General features: G+C 42.9%; 1 protein-coding gene across 4 annotated transcripts in view; it reads right to left on the bottom strand.

Moving 5' to 3' along the window:
- Positions 1-22,800, bottom strand: part of GLI3 (GLI family zinc finger 3) — a 315,931-nt gene that overhangs the window by 119,796 nt on the left and 173,335 nt on the right. For all 4 annotated transcript variants that reach the window (XM_069730204.1, XM_069730205.1, XM_069730206.1 and 1 more), the window contains exon 4: positions 8,088-8,193. In XM_069730204.1, coding sequence (XP_069586305.1) covers positions 8,088-8,193 — 106 coding nt within the window. The remainder of the gene's footprint in view (positions 1-8,087; positions 8,194-22,800) is intronic.

Below are 22,800 nucleotides of genomic sequence, written 5' to 3'. Positions count from 1 at the left end.
GTCAATCAGAATGATATCAGAAGTCCCGCCCCGTTGACAGACCAGAGCGGAGAAGAAGCCTCTGCTTTGTAGACGTGACATTAGAAGAGGTTTCTGAATCCCTGGCAGGAGTGGCGCCGAACACAAGAGGCAGGTAATTTGCAATTACCCGCCTGTTAGTGCTTAGGTACATTTTTGGTTTCTTGTAAGGTCCCAGATATCTCCTTTAAGTAAGGGTTAGGCTTTTTTTCATTTGAATTTTACCTCAAGACATCAAAGTAAAGTAAATCTGATGACAAATATGGAGATTTAGTCTAATATTTGCAATAAGAGGTAGAACACCTTGAAAAGAGCGTTCATAGAAAGACTGTTTGTCCTTTGGTCAGTGCCACAAAACATTTCAGACAGGTGCCAGAGATGTAGCAGCCAAAATGGTAGAAAATGCAGGAGGTTCAGCAGATGATCATTCACAGCATATTTCCATGCATTTTAACACCATACTCATCAAGTATCAGGTAACTGCTAGTAATATGCATAAATGTGCTCTAGTAAAACATAAGCCCTGATACCTTACAGGCTAGATCCACCAACTATAGAGTCATTGGCACTCCAGAGCAAACTGCGCTACAAAAATCATCATGGCCCCCTGGGGAAGCCCACGCGAAACGTGCGTTGGGGCTATATCCAACCACACACACGGACCTATCTGGGTGAGATATTTGTATCTTTGATCGGTATACATCACACTGAGTTTGGGACACTTAGTTTTTAAGCCACAATTGTGGTGATTTAGGTGGTTTTACCCTGGAACTTTCTATTTAACCGGTGTTAGATGCTGCTATATGCAATGCCAGATACGCATGGTCCTGTGTACACTATGTAATATGGTTGGTTTTTTGTTTGTGTCCTTCACAATTTTACGTGTTTGTCCATGATAATATACATTTTTTGATACTATTTTGTACTGTATTGTATGTTATATGTTTTTAGATCTACTACCAATAAATAACAGATTTTATTTACGGGTGGTTTGGTACTCCTTTTTCTCTTCTGTTTATATCCTTATTGGAGTATGTTTTATGCCTGTTTTTGACAGTGCTGGTTCTTATTAGTATTTCTGGGTATTTTTTATCAGGTGCCAGAGATGTAGCAGCCAAAATGGTAGAAAATGCAGGAGGTTCAGCAGATGATCATTCACAGCATATTTCCATGCATTTTAACACCATACTCATCAAGTATCAGGTAACTGCTAGTAATATGCATAAATGTGCTCTAGTAAAACATAAGCCCTGATACCTTACAGGCTAGATCCACCAACTATAGAGTCATTGGCATTCCAGAGCAAACTGCGCTACAAAAATCATCTCGCTTCCCTTTTATTCCTATGTCACATTCTACATTTCTATGGATTAGGGCTTATTATCATCTGTATAATTGAAACGATCAGACTATTCAACTACTATGGCTGGAAAACAAAGGCAGGTTAATTTGTGACTTCCCTGCACATTCAGAAGCAAATGAGTTGTCATCCAGTTAATATGGAGCATATTTCATGCTATGAGATTTTAATTGAATCTACTCTTTTGTGATGAAGTCTTAATACGTGCTTGGTAGTGTAAAAGCGGCAGATGGAGCGCAGCCGCATCGTGCAGGAAGAACTTAATAACAAAAAACAAATGAGAAATCGCCATTCTTCACAATACTCAAATCAATCTGGATTCGACTAGGAAAGTTCTCAGTTCATAGCTGTGCAAGATACAGTATGCAGTAACATTGATATTTCAACCATTGTCCAATAAATCTGTGCTTACTGGAAGTATTAAAAAATGATAATGTGTATAAAAAGTTATATAGCTGCTACTATAGGGAAATTGTCACAAGCTTTTTGCTAACCCATCTGAGATCAGCACGATATAGTCGCAGAGACCCTGATTCCAGTGATGTGTCACTTATTAGGTTACTTGCTGCAATTTTAATCAAATCATTGTTTGCTCTTGTTTGTTCCAGATCTACCAGTTCTCTGAATGCCGAGCTCTGTATAACCCCGCCCACACCACTGATTGGCAGCTTTCTGTGTACACTGTGCATAGGCAGAAAATTGCCAATCAGGAGTGAGGGTGGCGTTACATAGAACTCATAAATATGGAGGACTACATGGCAGCATCCTACTTATGAAAAAACGGAGGACACAGTTTTTACTGCCACTTATAACTTCCCTCTATGACAACTGCTAGGTTTTAGGTGTCCATCATATCGGATCAGTAGCTGGCTTCATTTTACAAAGAGGTTGAGACAACCATCTTAAAGGAAGCCTGTCACATGATTCAGGATGCCCGAATTACAGGCAGCATGAATCAGATACCAGCTACCTTAATACGAACGTTAATGGGTCATTGGCATTTTTGAGGAAAAACAGTTGAAAATTGTGGTCAAATTAACTAGTCACACGGTAGGGACCTACCTCTGTGACTAGCCCCTTAGTGACCATCAATACGTCTTTTTACTGACCTGTGTTATAAGAGACTAGCATCCCTCCATGAGTGACAATCCTGTAGCTGTCAGCTGAACACTATAGCTGACAACTTGCTGCATCAGCCATGATAAGTGTTGGTACCGACTATAGTCGTTTAACCCCTTAAATGCTGCTGTCAATAATGACTACAGCACCTAGATGGTTAACAGAGTGTGGAGGCTTCCTCTTTATCCCCATCGGCACCCTGAGATAATGATTGTGTGGTCCTGATGTTTGCCATGGCAATTCATGGCCAAATAATGGCCTTAGAGTCTGCCAGCTACAGCGACCTGTTCAGAAGTTATCAACATTTTGATGGTAAAAATAAATGTCTTCATTACTGTCATGCCACTGCGTTAATTCATGAAATGCACCTGCAGGGTTAATAAATTACGTGAAAGCAAAGCAATTTTGAATACATTGTGTGCCATTTATAAATGGTGTCACATTTGACAGTTTTCAATACATAGGACCCCCAAAGTCACTTCAATATTTCATACATACTGTAGGTCCCTAAAAATACATTTTGCAAATTTCCTTGAAAAAAAAATGAAAAATTACTGCTACATTTTTAAACCTTCTAAAATGCTAACAAAATAAAACAACATGTTTTGCATGGTATGACTATCTGGATTAAATGAATAGTCATTCAAAGTTTGAACATTGCTAAGTTTTTGAAATTTTTGTAAAATGTCTAATATTTTTATAAATAAAAAAAATCAACATAAATGTACCACTATCATGAAGTACAATGTGTCTCGAAAAAAAACAATCTCAAAATCAATGAGATATGTTGAACCGTTCCAGAGTCATTACCACATAAAGTGACACTGGTCAGATTTCAAAAATTTTGCCTGGTCACTAAGGGGAATAGTCTCCTCATCCTGTTTTCAACTATGTTTTTCTATGAAGCTCCTCAGAGTTTCAGGGTAGAACATAAATATTCCTAATCAGGGAGCTGGTCTGTTATTTATGCTTCCCATGGTTTTGGCAGCATGAATTATGAGACAGGTTCCATTTAAATGTATACCAAAGTATAAAAGAGTTTAAAAGGGTTGTTCACTTCTAGAACAACACCTTCTGGATCTAAATGTTTGGCGGTGATAAAATAAAACCCTTATACTGATCTTTTATGCCGGTGCTGTTCCAGCAGCATCAGCACTCACGTTCCCGAGGCTTTCGTGAGGTTGCAATGACACGTCAGCACTGTGCCCAATCACGCTGGTGTCATTGTCTGGTCTACGAATATTTTGCACTTTAAGGCTGGAGTCACACACAACGTATAACAAATCAGTCCGTTTTACACGGTCGAGAATCGCAGAAATGTTCCTCAACAGTGATCCGTATGTTATCCGTGTGCAGTGCGAGGATGCAATTTTTTCTCAAAAAAATATCCGTGTGTCATCCATATGGCATCCGTATGCTGAGATTTTCTCGCCAGCTTGCAAAATGGACATATAATGGATCCATGACCTCAAATATTCTTGAAAACATATATACAGTCTGATATATATATATATATATATATATGTATATATATATATATATATATATATATACGCTCAATCTAAGCAAAGCCCTCGTTCTTCTGTGAAAAATTACAAAACAAAAAAGCAACAATATCACATACCTGTCCGCCGTACAGTCAAGTCCCACACAATAATCCATCTCAAGGGGTTACCGTATATACCCGAGTATAAGCCGACCCCCTAATTTTGCCACAAAAAACTGGTAAAAAATAATGATTCGAGTATAAGCCTAGGGTGGGAAATGCAGCAGCTACTGGTAAATTTCAAAAATAAAAATAGATACCAGTTTTTGAATATCCATATTGAATCAGGAGCCCCATATAATGCTCCATACAGTTCATTATGGGCACCATAAGATGCTCCATACAAAATAAGTTGCATAAACTCAAATGAACTCTTCAGCATGGGAAAATGCCAGCTGATTTTCCCACGCCTTTGGGATATTGTTGCTTTTTTATTTCTTATTTTTCTACAGAAGAACGAGGGCTTCGCTTGGATTGAGCGTGCAATAAGCATATTAAACCTGTGTGTTTCATTCTTTCATTAAAATACTTTATTCTTAACGTGTGTATTTTTAACCCTTTCAGACTATTGAATTAATAATGGATAGGTGTCTTATTGACAGCTCTCCATTATTAACCAGGCTTAGTGTCACCTTACAATAGCAAGGTAACATTAACCCCTTATTACCTCATATGCAAATGCTCTAGGACAATGGGAAGAGAGACGCTAAGTGACGCCTTTTCTGGGGTGGCTGGGGCAGATGTTTTTATCCGGGGGGGAAGGGGGGGCAATAACCATGGTCGCTCTCTAGGCTCTTAATATCTGCTCTCATTTACTGACTTTCCCACTCTGGCGGAGAAAATTGTGCGGGAGCCCACGCCATATTTTTCCGTGAATTAACCCATCAATTTAACACCTACAGCTCCTAAATTCTACACACACACAACTAACTTTATTTTTGAGGGACATATAAAAATCTAATGAATATGCAATGGTTTACTGTATGACCATGTCTCATATCCTGTCGGGTTCTGCAATTATTATACAGAACCCGACAATTGAATTATCGGCTATTCTGCTATCTAGATCTCTATGAAATATAAAGATATATATATACCTATACTATGTGTACATATTTATTCTATCTATTCTATTCTAACCTGTCAGTGTGATTTTACTGTACACCGCACTGAATTTTTCCTTTTCTAAAGGACACCGGTGCATATTTCTCGCTAGTCACACTGATGGTCCGTGTGGTGTGCGAGTTTTTCTCGCACCCATAGACTTTCATTGGTGATTCTCGGCCGATATATGGTGCAAATCACAGCATGCTGTGATTTTTCTCGCACGTATAAAACAGCCGAGAAAAAACTGATGATGTGAGCTGCCCGCCAGATTAACATTGGTCCGAGTGCGAGGCGATTTTTTATCGCTTAGCACTCGTCCGGAGTACGGTCTAGTGTGACTCTGGCCTAAGAGGAATTCACAGAGCAGTCACAGCCCTGGCTAGCTATTGATGTTCAATATGTCCGAATGTGGGAACAGTGACATCAGCGCTGATTGGGCTGACATGTCATAAAAACAGCACGGGAGTCTCAGGAACGTGAGTGCCGATACAGCTGGAACTTCGCCGGTATGAGAGGTGAGTATAGGAGTTTTATTTTATTGGCGCCAAAACATTCAGATCGAGAAGGGATTGTCTTACTAGTGGACAATACATCAATCTCTGCATTTAGTGAGATTTTAAATATTTTTTCTATTCTCAACACTAACCATCATGTATCAGTTTTGAAATATCAATCAAATTTTTCACAGATTTTTGCAACAATTTTTATAAAATTTCACCGGGTTACGCTTGTTTCTATATATTAAAGCTTTCCAGATATACCCTACACACTGTGTAGAGAACACAATAAAAAGGAAATTATGACACAGATCTATTACTTACCTTCTGGCAAATTTGCTCCGCTAGTGCAGCCTGGTGATGGCTAGACTAGAGCAAACATCATTAGATGTGTACTTCAGCGGTAGTTAGGAGTGTTAATATCAATTAATTCTACTCACAGAGGAGAACTTGTTTAGAAAGAACCTCATTCATCTTCTTCGCAGACATAATTACAGAGTGAGTAAAGGCTGAAAAGATGGAATACAACAAGAACAAATCCCGGGAGCCCGCTAGCCATGTGTAAGTAAGAAATGACTGGGGGGATATTACTGTTGATATCAATAGATGCACAACTTTTACTGACTCCTTGTAAAATAGGTTGAAAAATAATCAATAAATATTTACATTTAGAAGATTTCATAACTGAGCAAATTCTGTCCGTAAACTCCATTAGGATACAAGTAGTCCTTGGCTCTTTGCCAGTCTTCAGAGCAGCCCACTCCCATCATTTTATATAAAACATAAGGACCGTGGGGAAGAGCTGCTGCAGAGGGGGAGATGTGCTGCAGAAATGTGCTCTTGCTCATTACATGTAATCAATAGTTGACTTAATGGGTTATTTTGTATGTGTTGGTCAGCTGGGTAGCATGGTGGCTCAGTGGTGAGCACTGAAGTCTTGTAGCACTGAGGTTCTGGGTTTAACTTCCACCATGAACACCATCAGCAAGATGTTTGGTTTCCTCCCACACTCCAAAGACATACTGATGGGGGTTCAGAATGTGAGACCCAATGGGGACAGTGATGCCGTCTGTAAAGCGCTAACAAAATAATAGCAAGTAATATATCTAAAAATCTTCAAGTCTGTTTTTTATTGAAAGTCGTCACATTGTCATCATGGTCCCCATTGGGGCTCGTAATCTGTATTTTCTATCTATATTTATTTAAAGTGTGGGAGGAAACCCACACCAACATGGGGGAGAATATGAAGATTCCATACATGGGACCCCAATGCCAGACAGCAGCAGTAGCCACTAAACCACCATGCTGCCCCAAGTACAGATTAGACTTCAAGGTTGAAGACATTTAAGGGAGCACAGGCAGCACGGTGGCTCAGTGGTTAGCATTGCAGCCTTACAGTGATGGGGTCCTGGGTTCAAATCCCACCAAGGACAACATCTGCAAGGAGTTTGTATGTTGTCCCCGTGTTTGCGTGGGTTTCCTCCGGGTTCTCCAGTTTCCTCCCACATTCCAAAGACATCCTGATTGGGAATTTAGGTTGTGAGCCCCATCGGGGACAGTGATGATAATATCTGTAAAGTGCTGCAGAATAAGATAGCGCTATATAAGAAATGCATAATAAATAATAAGGGAGATGCTGCAAAGTAAATTTACATTAGATTTAAAGACAAGTCCTATTTTAATTGAAATTACTGATGAGAGTCAAGAGCAACTGGGTCCTAAGGCCCCGTCACACATAGCGACGCTGCAGCGATACCGACAACGATCCGGGTCGCTGTTTGGTCGCTGGAGAGCTGTCACACACAGCACAGTGACCAGAAAGCAGAGCGGTGACGTCACCGCTCTTCTTTCCGGCTGACCGGCGCTCACAGCCAGACCAGAGAAGCTGAGCGCCGAGGACAGACAGCGATAGGTAAGTATGTAGTGTTTGTTTTTTTTTACTTTTAGGATGGTAACCAGGGTAAACATCGGGTTACTAAGCGCGGCCCTGCGCTTAGTTACCCGATGTTTACCCTGGTTACCAGCGAAGACATCGCTGAATCGGCGTCACACACGCCGATTCAGCGATGTCAGCGGGACCTCAACGATCAAAAAATGGCCCAGGCCATTCCGACACGACCAGCGATCTCACAGCAGGGGCCTGATCGCTGGTACGTGTCACACATAGCGAGATCGCTACTGAGATCGCTGTTGCGTCACAAAACTCAGCGATCTCGCTAGCGATCTCGCTGTGTGTGACGGGGGCTCTACTGATCTGTTAAGATTGTAAGACTGTATCTGCCGATGCTTGGAAATAACATAAATGCTTGTATTACAGCCTTTACCAGAATGGGACTGATCACAGGTACAGAAGTTGGTCATCTGAAGACTGCCTGTCACCTGAAGAATACATGTTAACATATGCATAGTTACATAGTTAAGTCATTGTGAATGTACTTACACGTGTAGTGGGGGAATAGGAGAAGGTTCATAGTGATAACGTCCTTCATGATGTCTTGCATCAATTGGTACAGGAGGGTGAAAAGCAGGGAACAGATGAGGAGGATCTATAAAGAAGAAAACATAATAGCAGCTATGTTGAAATCAAATAAAATATGATTGAAAGACAAATATAATGACAGACCTTGAATGGGCAAAAAAAAAAAATCCTTGTGTGATATCTTTTCTTCTAGCCATTCTAAGCAAGTGCTGCCCAGTCTGTCTCCACCATCATGAGCTCCAGAGAGCATCAGGTAGCTGCTTAGATAGGCCCCTTACTAGGCAGGTCCGGACCTGTGGCACACGAGGTCCAAGAACCACATGCGCCACCTGCAAGCATTACAGCAGCTACTAGAACCCCACACATCAGTTGCAATCTGTGTGAAAAGCAAGTGCTCAGTTAATCTACAATGCAGTACCAATCTGTCTTCCCCAACTATTCTCTCCCCCATTCTGAATGCTACAGAAAGGCTCATATTTCTGTCCAGCACCTACACTAATGACTTTACCTTGTGCCACTCATTGCACTGGTTGCCCATGTGCTGCAAGGTACAATATAAACTTATTTCTGTCAACCAAAAGGGTCTATCCAGGGTATTCATGGACGGAACACGTACTTATTATAGTCTATGGTGATATACACATATATATGCTTATCTTGTGGACCGTGTGTCAGCAAACAAAAATCAGAGACATCATCATTTTCTATTGGCATCACGAATTAAAAGCAACCAAAGAAGTCTATGGGTCTGTGAAAATCATACACATCGTACGGATAGCACACTGGTGGAAGCTTTGCATTTTGTTTTTCTTTTTTTTTTTATAAGTGAAAATCACTGATGAAATACTGAAGGTAAAACCTGACACACTGGACAAACATCTGAAAGAGGCCTTCATTATGTCTGTATTATCCCTAAATGCTACAGTATGTGTGCTTATGTGTGTGATGGTCTCTTCTCCTCCTCCTCCCTGCTCTTGCTGCATGTGCTGGGATGTCAGTCACGCTGCTGTGGGCATGCCCCAGATGGATCAACAGCGGTCTCGGACAAGTCGGCTGCCCGCAGGCAGGTAGGGCATGGATGATTCATCATTGTTTTTAAAGAGAACCTGTCAGTATAACTTTGTAAAGACAATGAAGCTGTAATATTGATTACACTGTTACCTTTGGTAAAGAAATCCACTATGTGGTTCTTCTTCAATTACCATAAGTTTACTGCGAATTAGATTTTGGTGCAAAGGGCCGGACTGTAAGCTGGGTCTTCTCCTCCCTGTCTGTGAATCCCCAGCCCCTCCGGCGAGCTCCCGGTCTATGATTTCCCAGCCCCTCCGCCAGCCTCCAGTCTGTGATTCCTCATCTCCTTCACCTGCCTCCGGTCTGTGATTCCCCAGCCCTCCATCAGCCTCCAGTCTGTGATTTTTCAGCCCTTTTGCCCTCCTTCAGTCTGTGATTCCCCGGCCCCTCCGCCTGCCTCCAGTCTGTGATTCCCCGGCTCCTCCGCCTGTGTCTGGACTGTGATTCCTTAGCCCCTCTGCCTGCCTCCAGTCTGTGATTCCTCATCCCCTCTGCCTGCGTTCGGTCTGTGATTCCTCATCCCCTCCGTCTGCGTCCGGTCTGTGATTCCCCAGCCCCTCTGCCAGCCTCCAGTCTGTGATTCCTCATCTTCTCCACCTGCCTCCGGTCTGTGATTCCCCAGCCCCTCCATCAGCCTCCAGTCTGTGATTTCCCAGCCCCTCCGCCTGCCTCTCGTCTGTGATTCACCGGCCCCTCCGCCTGCCTCCAGTCTGTGATTCCCCGGCCCCTCTGCCTGCCTCCAGTCTGTGATTCCCTGGCCCCTCTGCCTGCCTCCAGTCTGTGATTCCTCATCCCCTCCGCCTGCCTCCAGTCTGTGATTCACCGGCCCCTCCGCCTGCCTCCAGTCTGTGATTTCCCGGCCCCTCTGCCTGCCTCCAGTCTGTGATTCACCGGCCCCTCTGCCTGCCTCCAGTCTGTGATTCCCCGGCTCCTCTGCCTGCCTTCAGTCTGTGATTCCCCGGCCACTCTGCCTGCCTCCAGTCTGTGATTCCCCGGCCCCTCCGCCTGCCTCCAGTCTGTGATTCCCTGGCCTCTCTGCCTGCCTCCAGTCTGTGATTCCCCGGCCCCTCCGCCTGCCTCCAGTCTGTGATTCACCGGCCCCTCTGCCTGCCTCCAGTCTGTGATTCCCCGGCTCCTCTGCCTGCCTTCAGTCTGTGATTCCCCGGCCACTCTGCCTGCCTCCAGTCTGTGATTCCCCGGCCCCTCCGCCTGCCTCCAGTCTGTGATTCCCCGGCCCAACTGCCTGCCTTCAGTCTGTGATTCCCCGGCCTCTCCGCCTGCCTCCAGTCTGTGATTCCCTGGCCACTCCGCCTGCCTTCAGTCTGTGATTCCCCGGCCCCTCCGCCTGCCTCCAGTCTGTGATTCCCTGGCCTCTCTGCCTGCCTCCAGTCTGTGATTCCCCGGCCCCTCCGCCTGCCTTCAGTCTGTGATTCCCCGACTCCTCCGCCTGAGTCCGGTCTGTGATTCCCCGGCCCCTACACCTTTCTCTGTTCTGTGATTCCCCAGCCCCTCCGCCAGCCTCCAGTCTGTGATTCCTCATCCACTCCACCTGCCTCCGGTCTGTGATTCCCCAGCCCCTCCATCAGCCTCCAGTCTGTGATTCCTCATCCACTCCACCTGCCTCCGGTCTGTGATTCCCCAGCCCCTCCATCAGCCTCCAGTCTGTGAGTGAACTACCTCCTGTTTGAAATCTCAGCTGTGACCGGTCCTTCAAAGGCAGGAGGCAGGCAGAGGGACCGGGAATCACAGACAGGGAGGAGAAGACCTAAGCAGTAGAAAACTTCAAATGCTGATTACAGAACAACAAAGCTGGATTTCTTAGCTAAAGTAATCAGTGTCACAGTGTCATTACAGCCATGCCTTTTCTCTACATTACAAAATTGTGCTGACTGGTTCTCTATACGGCACGAGCAGACAAGCGTGTATTCTCTCATCTGTGAGAATAAGGCCAATTATGCAAATGAAACTCTGATCAGAGTTTGATCAGAGTATGATCATGGGGTGATTCAATTCTCTCGAATGAGGGGGAAGATTGAAAAAAAAATGTCTTCATCTTCTCCATTCTATGAGTCTGTGGAAATCAGACGGCACTCAGATATCATCCGCTTGCAGTCCGATGGTTTCCACGGACTCATTGATTTCCATGGCTGAGTGCAATCTGAATATCGGATCAAACTCAAGCGAGTTTCCCTGTCTGAGGGAAAATTCTGACATTTGCATGGCGCCATAGACTAACAATTGGTCGGTGTGCGATTTGATGATTTGTTGGATCGCACTCAGAGTGAACATATGTTCGTCTGCACCTGCCTTTAACCCCTTCACGACGTATGACGTATATTTATGTCATATGTCATGTCCCTGCCTTTGATGTGGGCTCACACAGCCCCAAATCTCGAAAAATGGAAATGCTATGGGTCTATGAAAATGTCGACAAACGCAAAACTTTTTTTTCTTACAAATTTTGGATTTTTTTTCATTGCTTAAATAAAAAATAAACTTCGGTATACAAGTTTGGTATCTATGAACTCGTACAGACCCGGGGAATCATATTACCAGGTCAGTTTTACCAAATAGTGAACATGGTAAATAAAGGAAACCAAAAAAACGATTTTGGAATTGCACTTTTTTTATGCAATTTCACCACACTTTGAATTTATTTCCTATTTTCCAGTACACTTTATGGTAAAAGTACAACTTGTTTTGCAAGAAATCACATTAATGGAAACCACAGAGTGAAAAGAAGAGTCCCCAACACTGGTACTTTATCGAATAAAAAACATATCTTTATTTATATAAACAATAAAAACATAATAAAGAGAAGGTGCTAGATCCAAAAAAGAAGCCGGACTTCAATACCCTAGGATCTCCTACAAACAAACCCACTGATGCAATATAACCTTAATTAGTAAGCTTTAACCCACTGCACAGTGTTCTAAGATAATTATATTAGCAATATGCAATAGAAATTACTAAGCAACCAAGGAATATGATGTCATAACAATGGAACAATATGAACTCTCCAAATAAATATTGCCAGCTTAGGCATATGTATAAGTACATGCAAAGAAAATGTCCCAAATGTAGGTTATTATACACATGGCTGCTGAAATTGCTGTGGTTTCATAGCTGCAGTGGATGAGCGGGTTTTACAAACCAGGTGATGGGTAGGTGGAGGTTCCCGGGCGTCCCTCTGCCCCGACGCGTGTTTCGCTCTGCTTCTACTGGAGGAGTTCTCTTTATTATGTTTTTATTGTTTATATAAATAAAGATATATTTTTTATTCGATAAAGTACCAGTGTTGGGGACCCTTCTTTTCACTCAGTGGTTTCCATTAATGTGATTAATTGTTTAGTGCGGTACATTAACCCTTTGAGACACGGGTTGAGTTATTTGTGGCAAACCATTGTGATTGGTTTTGCAAAAAGCAAGTCCTCATATGCTGACAAAAATATAAAAAAAAGTTATGGCTCTTGGAAAAAGGGGAGAAAAAAGCCAAAATAAAAAAAAAAATAGCCCGTGGGAGAAGGACTTAGACATATTCATTTAGCATTTAGGGATATTAAAAAGGGTAATAGGAGGCAGATAAAGAGCTTCTAAAACCTTCTAGGAGTAAATGTCATGTTATCTTTATGGACGTCTGATAGTTGGGGGGCCCTGTGGGCAATTCTACATTGGGGCCCACAGACTTCAAGTTACGTCACTAGTGACTTGGGGTAATTATCTCCTTATATCTGCTTTCCTTTAGTTATTCAATACTCAGTCATTGATAAGAAATGATTCCACTTGAGTGGGCAGGGTTACAAGTCTCTAAAAGTTCTGCTTCTACAGATATACAATACTAGTTGTGTTAGTCTTTGCAGAAAGTGTAAATCATTCAGAAGCCGCTATCTCTGCAGGCCTAATTCACTGCTGCATAAAACATTGGGCATCTGATACAATTATCCTGCTCATGGCTTATTATTTACACATGAATAGAACAGCTGCTGCCCGTCATATCTCAAATACATGTGAAAAATGTTAGTGTATGTGATCAATCTCCTGATGTTACCCCCTTGACAGAATATCACACGACAGCCTCTCTAAAGTCAAGCTAAAACTGCTGAAGCAGAGTGAAGTGCCTGCGGACCCGGCTACCTCCAATTTATCATACAATTTCCTGACTGATGTTCCAAAAAACAGCTGCTAAGCACTGCATAATGTACTGTAAGAAGCCGGCGCACGGAGAGCCACCGGTAATCCAATGCACAGCTTTCCCCCTCATGCCAGGTAGAATATTCTCAGAAGCCACGTAGGAAATACAAAGAGTTTTAGGGTCATTGGGGAAAAAAATCACATAAACTGTATTCTGGCTGCAATTATATGAACACATAGGTCTGTAAATAATCTGAATCTTGTTTTTGCTTTACTTTTCCAAGATGTTAAATGGGATATCCGGGACGTGTATTAAATTTGTAAGGGCCTGATACAAGCTGAATGCTAACTAGTAATTTACTTATTTTTGGGATTCCGTTTTGTTTTACAGTCCCTAGCTAAATGTATACATGTCACATTAATCAACGAGAAAATATTAATTTACTCTGTCAAATGGCCCAAAGCATATGTTTCCATGGAAAACCAGTGCTTAATAAGTAGACCTGCAAATGTATTTATTTATTTTTTTTAGAAAATGCAATATAAATGGTTTGTAGCATTTTCTCTACCTTATAAAACTACACAAGATGTGTCCTTTCCGTTTCTTCGACATACCTTGAGATATCCAGATCTAAAAAAAAAAACAATTTTGCGATACTGTGTTGGGAGATTAACAATGTATGCCATGTGTCCAGCCAATGGCAGTGAAATGATCTGTCTGTAGACTGTTTTGTTGGTATGCTGAGAAATTGGAGTCGTTATTGAAATTAACCCCTTCAAGACCCAGCCTATTTTGACCTTAAAGACCTTGCCGTTTTTTGCAATTCTGACCAGTGTCCCTTTATGAGGTAATAACTCAGGAACGCTTCAACGGATCCTAGCGGTTCTGAGATTGTTTTTTCGTGACATATTGGGCTTCATGTTAGTTGTAAATTTAGGTCAATAAATTCTGCATTTATTTGTGATAAACACGGAAATTTGGCGAAAATTTTGAAAATTTCGCAATTTTCACATTTTGAATTTTTATTCTGTTAAACCAGAGAGATATGTGACACAAAATAGTTAATAAATAACATTTCCCACATGTTTACTTTACATCAGCACAATTTTGGAAACAAAATTTTTTTTTGTTAGGAAGTTATAAGGGTTAAAATTCGACCAGCGATTTGTCATTTTTACAACGAAATTTACAAAACCATTTTTTTTAGGGACCACCTCACATTTGAAGTCAGTTTGAGGGGTCTATTTGGCTGAAAATACCCAAAAGTGACACCATTCTAAAAACTGCACCCCTCAAGGTACTCAAAACCACATTCAAGAAGTTTATTAACCCTTCAGGTGCTTCACAGCAGCAGAAGCAACATGGAAGGAAAAAATGAACATTTAACTTTTTAGTCACAAAAATTATCTTTTAGCAACAATTTTTTTATTTTCCCAATGGTAAAAGGAGAAACTGAACCACGAAAGTTGTTGTCCAATTTGTCCTGAGTACGCTGATACCTCATATGTGGGGGTAAACCACTGTTTTGGCGCACGGCAGGGCTTGGAAGGGAAGGAGCGCCATTTGACTTTTTAAATCAAAAATTGGCTCCACTCTTTAGCGGACACCATGTCACGTTTGGAGAGCCCCCGTGTGCCTAAAAATTGGAGCTCCCCCACAAGTGACCCCATTTTGGAAACTAGACGCCCCAAGGAACTTATCTAGATGCATAGTGAGCACTTTGAACCCCCAGGTGCTTCACAAATTGATCCGTAAAAATGAAAAAGTACTTTTTTTTCACAAAAAAATTCTTTTAGCCTCAATTTTTTCATTTTCTCATGGGCAACAGGATAACATGGATCCTAAAATGTGTTGGGCAATTTCTCCTGAGTACACCAATACCTCACATGTGGAGGTAAACCACTGTTTGGGCACATGGTAAGGCTCGGAAGGGAAGGAGCGCCATTTGACTTTTTGAATGAAAAATTATTTCCATCGTTAGCGGACACCATGTCGCGTTTGGATAGCTCCTGTGTGCCTAAACATTGGCGCTCCCCCACAAGTGACCCCATTTTGGAAACTAGACCCCCCAAGGAACTAATTTAGATGCCTAGTAAGCACTTTAAACCCTCAGGTGCTTCACAAATTGATCTGTAAAAATGAAAAAGTAATTTTTTTTCACAAAAAAATTCTTTTCGCCTCAATTTTTTCATTTTCACATGGGCAGTAGGATAAAATGGATCATAAAATTTGTTGGACAATTTCTCCCGAGTACGCCGATACCTCATATGTGGGGGTAAACCACTGTTTGGGCACTCGGCAGGGCTCGGAAGAGAAGGCGCGCCATTTGACTTTTTGAATGGAAAATTAGCTCCAATTGTTAGCGGACACCATGTCGCGTTTGGAGAGCCCCTGTGTGCCTAAACATTGGAGCTCCCGCACAAGTGACCCCATTTTGGAAACTAGACCCCCCAGGGAACTTATCTAGATGCATATTGAGCACTTTAAACCCCCAGGTGCTTCACAGAAGTTTATAACGCAGAGCCATGAAAATAAAAAATAATTTTTCTTTCCTCAAAAATGATTTTTTTAGCCTGGAATTTCCTATTTTGCCAAGGATAATAGGAGAAATTGGACCCCAAATATTGTTGTCCAGTTTGTCCTGAGTACGCTGATACCCCATATGTGGGGGTAAACCACTGTTTGGGCGCACGGCAGGGCTCGGAAGGGATGGCACGCCATTTGGCTTTTTAAATGGAAAATTAGCTCCAATCATTAGCGGACACCATGTCACGTTTGGAGAGCCCCTGTGTGCCTAAACATTGGAGATCCCCCAGAAATGACACCATTTTAGAAACTAGACCCCCAAAGGAACTAATCTAGATGTGTGGTGAGGACTTTGAACCCCCAAGTGCTTCACAGAAGTTTATAACGCAGAGCCATGAAAATAAAAAAAAAAATTATTTTCTCAAAAATGATCTTTTAGCCTGCAATTTTTTATTTTCCCAAGGGTAACAGGAGAAATTTGACCCCAAAAGTTGTTGTCCAGTTTCTCCTGAGTACGCTGATACCCCATATGTGGGGGTAAATCACTGTTTGGGCACATGCCGGGGCTCGGAAGTGAAGTAGTGACGTTTTGAAATGCAGACTTTGATGGAATGCTCTGTGGGCGTCACGTTGCGTTTGCAGAGCCCCTGATCTGGCTTAACAGTAGAAACCCCCCACAAGTGACCCCATTTTGGAAACTAGACCCCCAAAGGAACTTATCTAGATGTGTGGTGAGCACTTTGAACCCCCAAATGCTTCATAGAAGTTTATAATGCAGAGCCGTGAAAATAATAAATACGTTTTCTTTCCTCAAAAATAATTATTTAGCCCAGAATTTTTTAATTTTCCCAAGGGTAACAGGAGAAATTTGACCCCAATATTTGTTGTCCAGTTTCTCCTGAGTACGGTGATACCCCATATGTGGGGGTAAACTACTGTTTGGGCACATGCCGGGGCTTGGAATTGAAGTAGTGACGTTTTGAAATGCAGACTTTGATGGAATGCTCTGCGGGCGTCACGTTGCGTTTGCAGAGCCCCTGATGTGCCTAAACAGTAGAAACCCCCCACAAGTGACCCCATTTTGGAAACTAGACCCTGAAAGGAACTTATCTAGATGTGTGGTGAGCACTTTGAACCCCCAAGTGCTTCATAGAAGTTTATAATGCAGAGCCGTGAAAATAATAAATACGTTTTCTTTCCTCAAAAATAATTATTTAGCCCAGAATTTTTTATTTTCCCAAGGGTTACAGGAGAAATTGGACCCCAAAAGTTGTTGTCCAGTTTCTCCTGAGTACGCTGATACCCCATATGTGGGGGTAAACCACTGTTTGGGCACACGTCGGGGTTCAGAAGGGAAGTAGTGACTTTTGAAATGCAGACTTTGATGGAATGGTCTGCGGGTGTCACGTTGCGTTTGCAGAGCCCCTGGTGTGCCTAAACAGTAGAAACCCCCCACAAGTGACCCCATTTTAGAAACTAGACCCCCCAAGGAACTTATCTAGATATGTGGTGAGCACTTTGAACCCCCAAGTGCTTCACAGACGTTTACAACGCAGAGCCGTGAAAATAAAAAATCATTTTTCTTTCCTCAAAAATTATGTTTTAGCAAGCATTTTTTTAGATTCACAAGGGTAACAGGAGAAATTGGACCCCAGTAATTGTTGCGCAGTTTGTCCTGAGTATGCTGGTACCCCATATGTGGGGGTAAACCACTGTTTGGGCACACGTCAGGGCTCGGAAGTGAGGGAGCACCATTTGACTTTTTGAATACGAGATTGGCTGGAATCAATGGTGGCGCCATGTTGCGTTTGGAGACCCCTGATGTGCCTAAACAGTGGTAACCCCTCAATTCTACCTCCAACACTAACCCCAACACACCCCTAACCCTAATCCCAACTGTAGCCATAATCCTAATCACAACCCTAACCCCAACACACCCCTAACCACAACACTAACCCCAACACACCCCTAACCCTAACCACAACCCTAATTCCAACCCTAACCCTAACCCTAAGGCTATGTGCCCACGTTGCGGATTCGTGTGAGATATTTCCGCACCATTTTTGAAAAATCTGCGGGTAAAAGGCACTGTGTTTTACCTGCGGATTTTCCGCGGATTTCCAGTGTTTTTTGTGCGGATTTCACCTGCGGATTCCTATTGAGGAACAGGTGTAAAACGCCGCGGAATCCGCACAAAGAATTGACATGCTGCGGAAAATACAACGCAGCGTTCCCGCGCGGTATTTTCCGCACCATGGGCACAGCGGATTTGGTTTTTCATATGTTTACATGGTACTGTAAACCTGATGGAACACTGCTGCGAATCCGCAGCCAAATCCGCACCGTGTGCACATAGCCTAATTCTAAAGGTATGTGCACACGCTGCGGAAAACGCTGCGGATCCGCAGCAGTTTCCCATGAGTGTACAGTTCAATGTAAACCTATGGGAAACAAAAATCGCTGTACACATGCTGCGGAAAAACTGCACGGAAACGCAGCGGTTTACATTCCGCAGCATGTCACTTCTTTGTGCGGATTCCGCAGCGGTTTTACAACTGCTCCAATAGAAAATCGCAATTGTAAAACCGCAGTGAAATGCGCAGAAAAAAACGCGGTAAATCCGCCATAAATCCGCAGCGGTTTAGCACTGCGGATTTATCAAATCCGCAGCGGAAAAATCCGCAGAGGACCAGAATACGTGTGCACATTCCTAACCCTAACCCTAGCCCTAACCCTACCCCTAACCCTACCCCTAACCCTAACCCTACCCCTAACCCTACCCCTAACCCTACCCCTAACCCTACCCCTAACCCTACCCCTAACCCTACCCCTAACCCTATTCTAACATTAGTGGAAAAAAAAAATTTCTTTATTTTTTTATTGTCCCTACCTATGGGGGTGACAGAGGGGGGGGGTCATTTATTATTTTTTTTATTTTGATCACTGAGATAGATTATATCTCAGTGATCAAAATGCACTTTGGAACGAATCTGCCGGCCGGCAGATTCGGCGGGCGCACTGCGCATGCGCCCGCCATTTTGGAAGATGGCGGCGCCCGGGAGAAGACGGACGGGACCACGGCTAGATCGGTAAGTATGATAGGGTGGGGGGGGACCACGGGGGGGGGGATCGGAGCACGGGGGGGGGAATCGGAGCGCGGGAGGGGTGGAACGGAGCGCGGGGGGCGTGGAACGGAGCACGGGGGGGCTGGAATGGAGCACGGGGGGTGGAACGGAGCACGGGGGGGGTGGATCGGAGTGCAGGGGGGGTGATTGGAGCACGGGGGGGTGATTGGAGCACGGGGGGAGCGGACACGAGCACGGGGGGGAGCGGAGCACTGGACGGAGGGGAGCCGGAGCAGTGTACCGGCCAGATCGGGGGGTGGGGGGGCGATCGGAGGGGTGGGGTGGGGGCACACTAGTATTTCCAGCCATGGCCGATGATATTGCAGCATCGGCCATGGCTGGATTGTAATATTTCACCCGTTATAATGGGTGAAATATTACAAATCGCTCTGATTGGCAGTTTCACTTTCAACAGCCAATCAGAGCGATCGTAGCCACGAGGGGGTGAAGCCACCCCCCCTGGGCTAAACTACCACTCCCCCTGTCCCTGCAGATCGGGTGAAATGGGAGTTAACCCTTTCACCCGATCTGCAGGGACGCGATCTTTCTATGACGCCGCATAGGCGTCATGGGTCGGATTGGCACCGACTTTCATGACGCCTACGTGGCGTCAAAGGTCGGGAAGGGGTTAAAGAAACATTAAGAGTTGGCGTTTCTGTAGTTCTCCATTTCACGGATTACAAGTTTTTCCCCCACACGCATAGTCTACATGTGACTTTACTGTCTTTCATCTAAAGTCAAGATGACCGTATACAGCTGTGTTGAGTCTGGACCCCATTTTTGGTCACAGGCAGATATTACAAGTATTTTTTTTAAAGTGGGCTACATTTAAGGATGTGATATCATCAGGGTAACCTCCTTCCAAGAACTAGCTATCCTAGCAGTTAGCCGATTGTCATAGGTACTTTCATAGTTACATAGGTTGAAAAAAGCCCTAGGTACATCAAGTTCAACCTTCTTCCACCAATTTCCAGGGATCACTTGGTATTGATTGGGGTACTTTCACCTGGTCTTGTAGCATTTATGTGACTATTTAATGCTAGGCAGTACTAAGTTTACCACAGGAGGAATCGCTGTAATTTAAAGCGATCCTACCTACTAGTAAGCGGTAGTGATGAGCGAGTGTACTCGTTGCTCGGGTTTTCCCGAGCACGCTCGGGTGACCTCCGAGTATTTATGACTGCTCGGTGATTTAGTTTTCATCACGGCAGCTGAATGATTTATAGCTACTAGCCAGGCTGAGTACATGTGGGGGTTGCCTGGTTGCTAGGGAATCCCCACATGTAATCAAGCAGGCTAGTAGCTATAAATCATTCAGCTTTTCAATGAAAACTAAATCTCCGAGCAGTCATAAATACTCGGAGGTCACCCGAGCGTGCTGGGGAAAACCCGAGCAGCGAGTACACTCGCTCATCACTAGTAAGCGGTCTTCTGAACAGGGAAACCCCTTCTTTATGATGTCCGCATGGTCTAATAGAGCAAGTAGATCTCAGAAGCCTTATTGGACAAACCTTTTTAGAAACGAAGCATTATTTTCTTTTACAATCTGTAAGCAGAACTCTCTGAATCAGTCACACTAAAGGTTTATTGATACAATTGAGTGTTGAATATTTTTAAGTGTATGACCAAAACTCCAAAGGATATAATCATTTTACTAATCTCTTAAAAATGCCATTTCAGAAAGAATACAAATTTGCAATAAGATTAAATCGATAAGTACAACTTTTTCCCTAGTGATCATGCATTTGTAGACATATATTTATTCATTTACCTGTTACTTTTCAAAACTGTTACTTTTCGCTTTAGCAGGGGCAGTACTTGCAAGTTCTATGGGTAAAGACGCTCTTGAAAAATGTTCTTTCCCGTGTCTTATGGCAATTAAATAGTTAATTGTTGTACTTTCTTCCATCTTTCTCACACAACTTTCTTCTTGGCAGCTGCACCTCAAACTCCCTCTATTCTTTCAGGATAAATTCCTTCCTTCATATTCTTAATCCCCTATCTGACAGGACATTAAGCAGATCCCAACCTCTGCATTCTTTATACATTTCTTTTTTTTTCTTCTTCTTCAGAGTAAAATACTTGTCAGGGTTCTACTTAAATAAGGGATTTTTCACTCTTCTAACAATACAAAGATGTGAAAATAAAGGTATGTAAAGTGAATACGTGCGCCTTTAAATGCAAGAAAGACTAAAGTATTGGCTTAACCTAAAAATGTTGCCTATGATTTAAGTAGGGAGGCCTAATGGTGTAATTGCAAGGTACACATAAAGCAGTTGATATGGCATGCTCTGGCTTTGGTCCTGTGCATCCGCTCTCGGAAGGTAAGGCTGGGCCAGAAGCTTTCCTCCACTTCTCACGCTCAGGCACATGGTTTATTTGAATGAGATCAATGTTTAAAGTGGACGCTCTTTATATACGCTCTTTATATACGCTCTTTATATATGCTCTGCGACATATTTCAAACAAACAGCTTGGTGTCATTAGGAAGGCAAACGGCAAGCAGCAGAATACGAGCGCTTTAGAAGAGGGAGGCAGGCAGGGAAGCCTTTTGTGCTGTGTAAACAGTCTCCAGTCCTTAGCGCCCCACACCAAACATGTTAAAGCGTTCTTCAAAGGTCTGTTTGCTTACACTCCACTTGGCCCCAACATGTGACATAATGATAATCCGCTAAGGTTATCAGACCCGGTTTCCTCTTATAATTGACTTTTAAGTTTGATTACTTTATAGCTAAAAGGGAAGAGAGAACTCAAAATGATTATGCAACACAAGGAATAGCTTCCATACGTAAAGCAGAAAATCATCCACTGTCGCCCAAAAATTATCCAAAACTGAAGGCCAAAAATCCAGCAATATTTTCAATCCAACAACTGGAATGGAATTGCATGCTTTTATTTCTATTAGTTTCCCAAAACGATTAGCTTAGTGGATTGTCTAGATTTAGACAAACATGGCTGCTTTCTTCCCAACAGTATGGTCTTGTCAATGGGTTGTGTCTGGTATATTGAAGTTAATGGGGCTAAGCTGGTAGTAGACAAGTGTTTCTCTCCCTGGTCCAATCCCTTCACTAACATTTATCATCACGTTTGTAACACTAAGTGGTGAAAATAATCTTTGTATACTATGCTAATATGTGTTCTATGACAGTATAAAATGTGTGTCCTCATTGCCATATGTTACCTTTCTTTTTAGATGCCTTCAAGCCTTTCAATTTATTGTAAACTGAGGATGTAACAAACCCACCCCATTTTTTCTTCTATTGTTTACAGCAGTTCTTATAGCTAGACTAACAATAAGGGTGTCATGCTTCTCTTCTGCTGGTCTGAGTTCTTCTCCTAGCCACTAGGTAACAGGAAAAAGTGGGCACCACCAACCATAATGAAAGAATCAACTCACAGAAACTAAAAAAGACAACTAATAAATAAGGTGACAAAAAATGTATTATTGTGACGATCCCGCAAAAATATTTTGATTTGTTAAGTTCAACATTAGCAATGACCGTTATCAATGGTCGTAATATCCAAATAACAACGAACAGAAAACTGACCCTGAGAACTCCATATAGAGGATGTAATAAAGTGCAATAATGAGAATCTAAACAAGAAATAAGCCAATAAAAATATCAAACTGTGATACATATAAGAAGTCTCGCATATAAGATGCATCTTCCAAAGAAGTGCTCAAAAATAAGAGGAAAGGATAAACGTAAAGGGGTTGTGCGGTCTAAATTGTATGGAGCGAGGGCGGGACCATCTAGTGGGTGCAGCCTCGCTCTACACACTTGCATGGAGCGAGGCCAGTGCCAAAAGATGGCTTCAG

This window comes from Ranitomeya imitator, chromosome 6 (genome assembly GCF_032444005.1).
Source record: "Ranitomeya imitator isolate aRanImi1 chromosome 6, aRanImi1.pri, whole genome shotgun sequence".
NCBI classification, from domain to species: domain Eukaryota; kingdom Metazoa; phylum Chordata; class Amphibia; order Anura; family Dendrobatidae; genus Ranitomeya; species Ranitomeya imitator.
The sequence above is the reverse complement of the archived record's forward strand: the minus strand, read 5'-3'. Positions and strand labels throughout refer to the sequence as shown.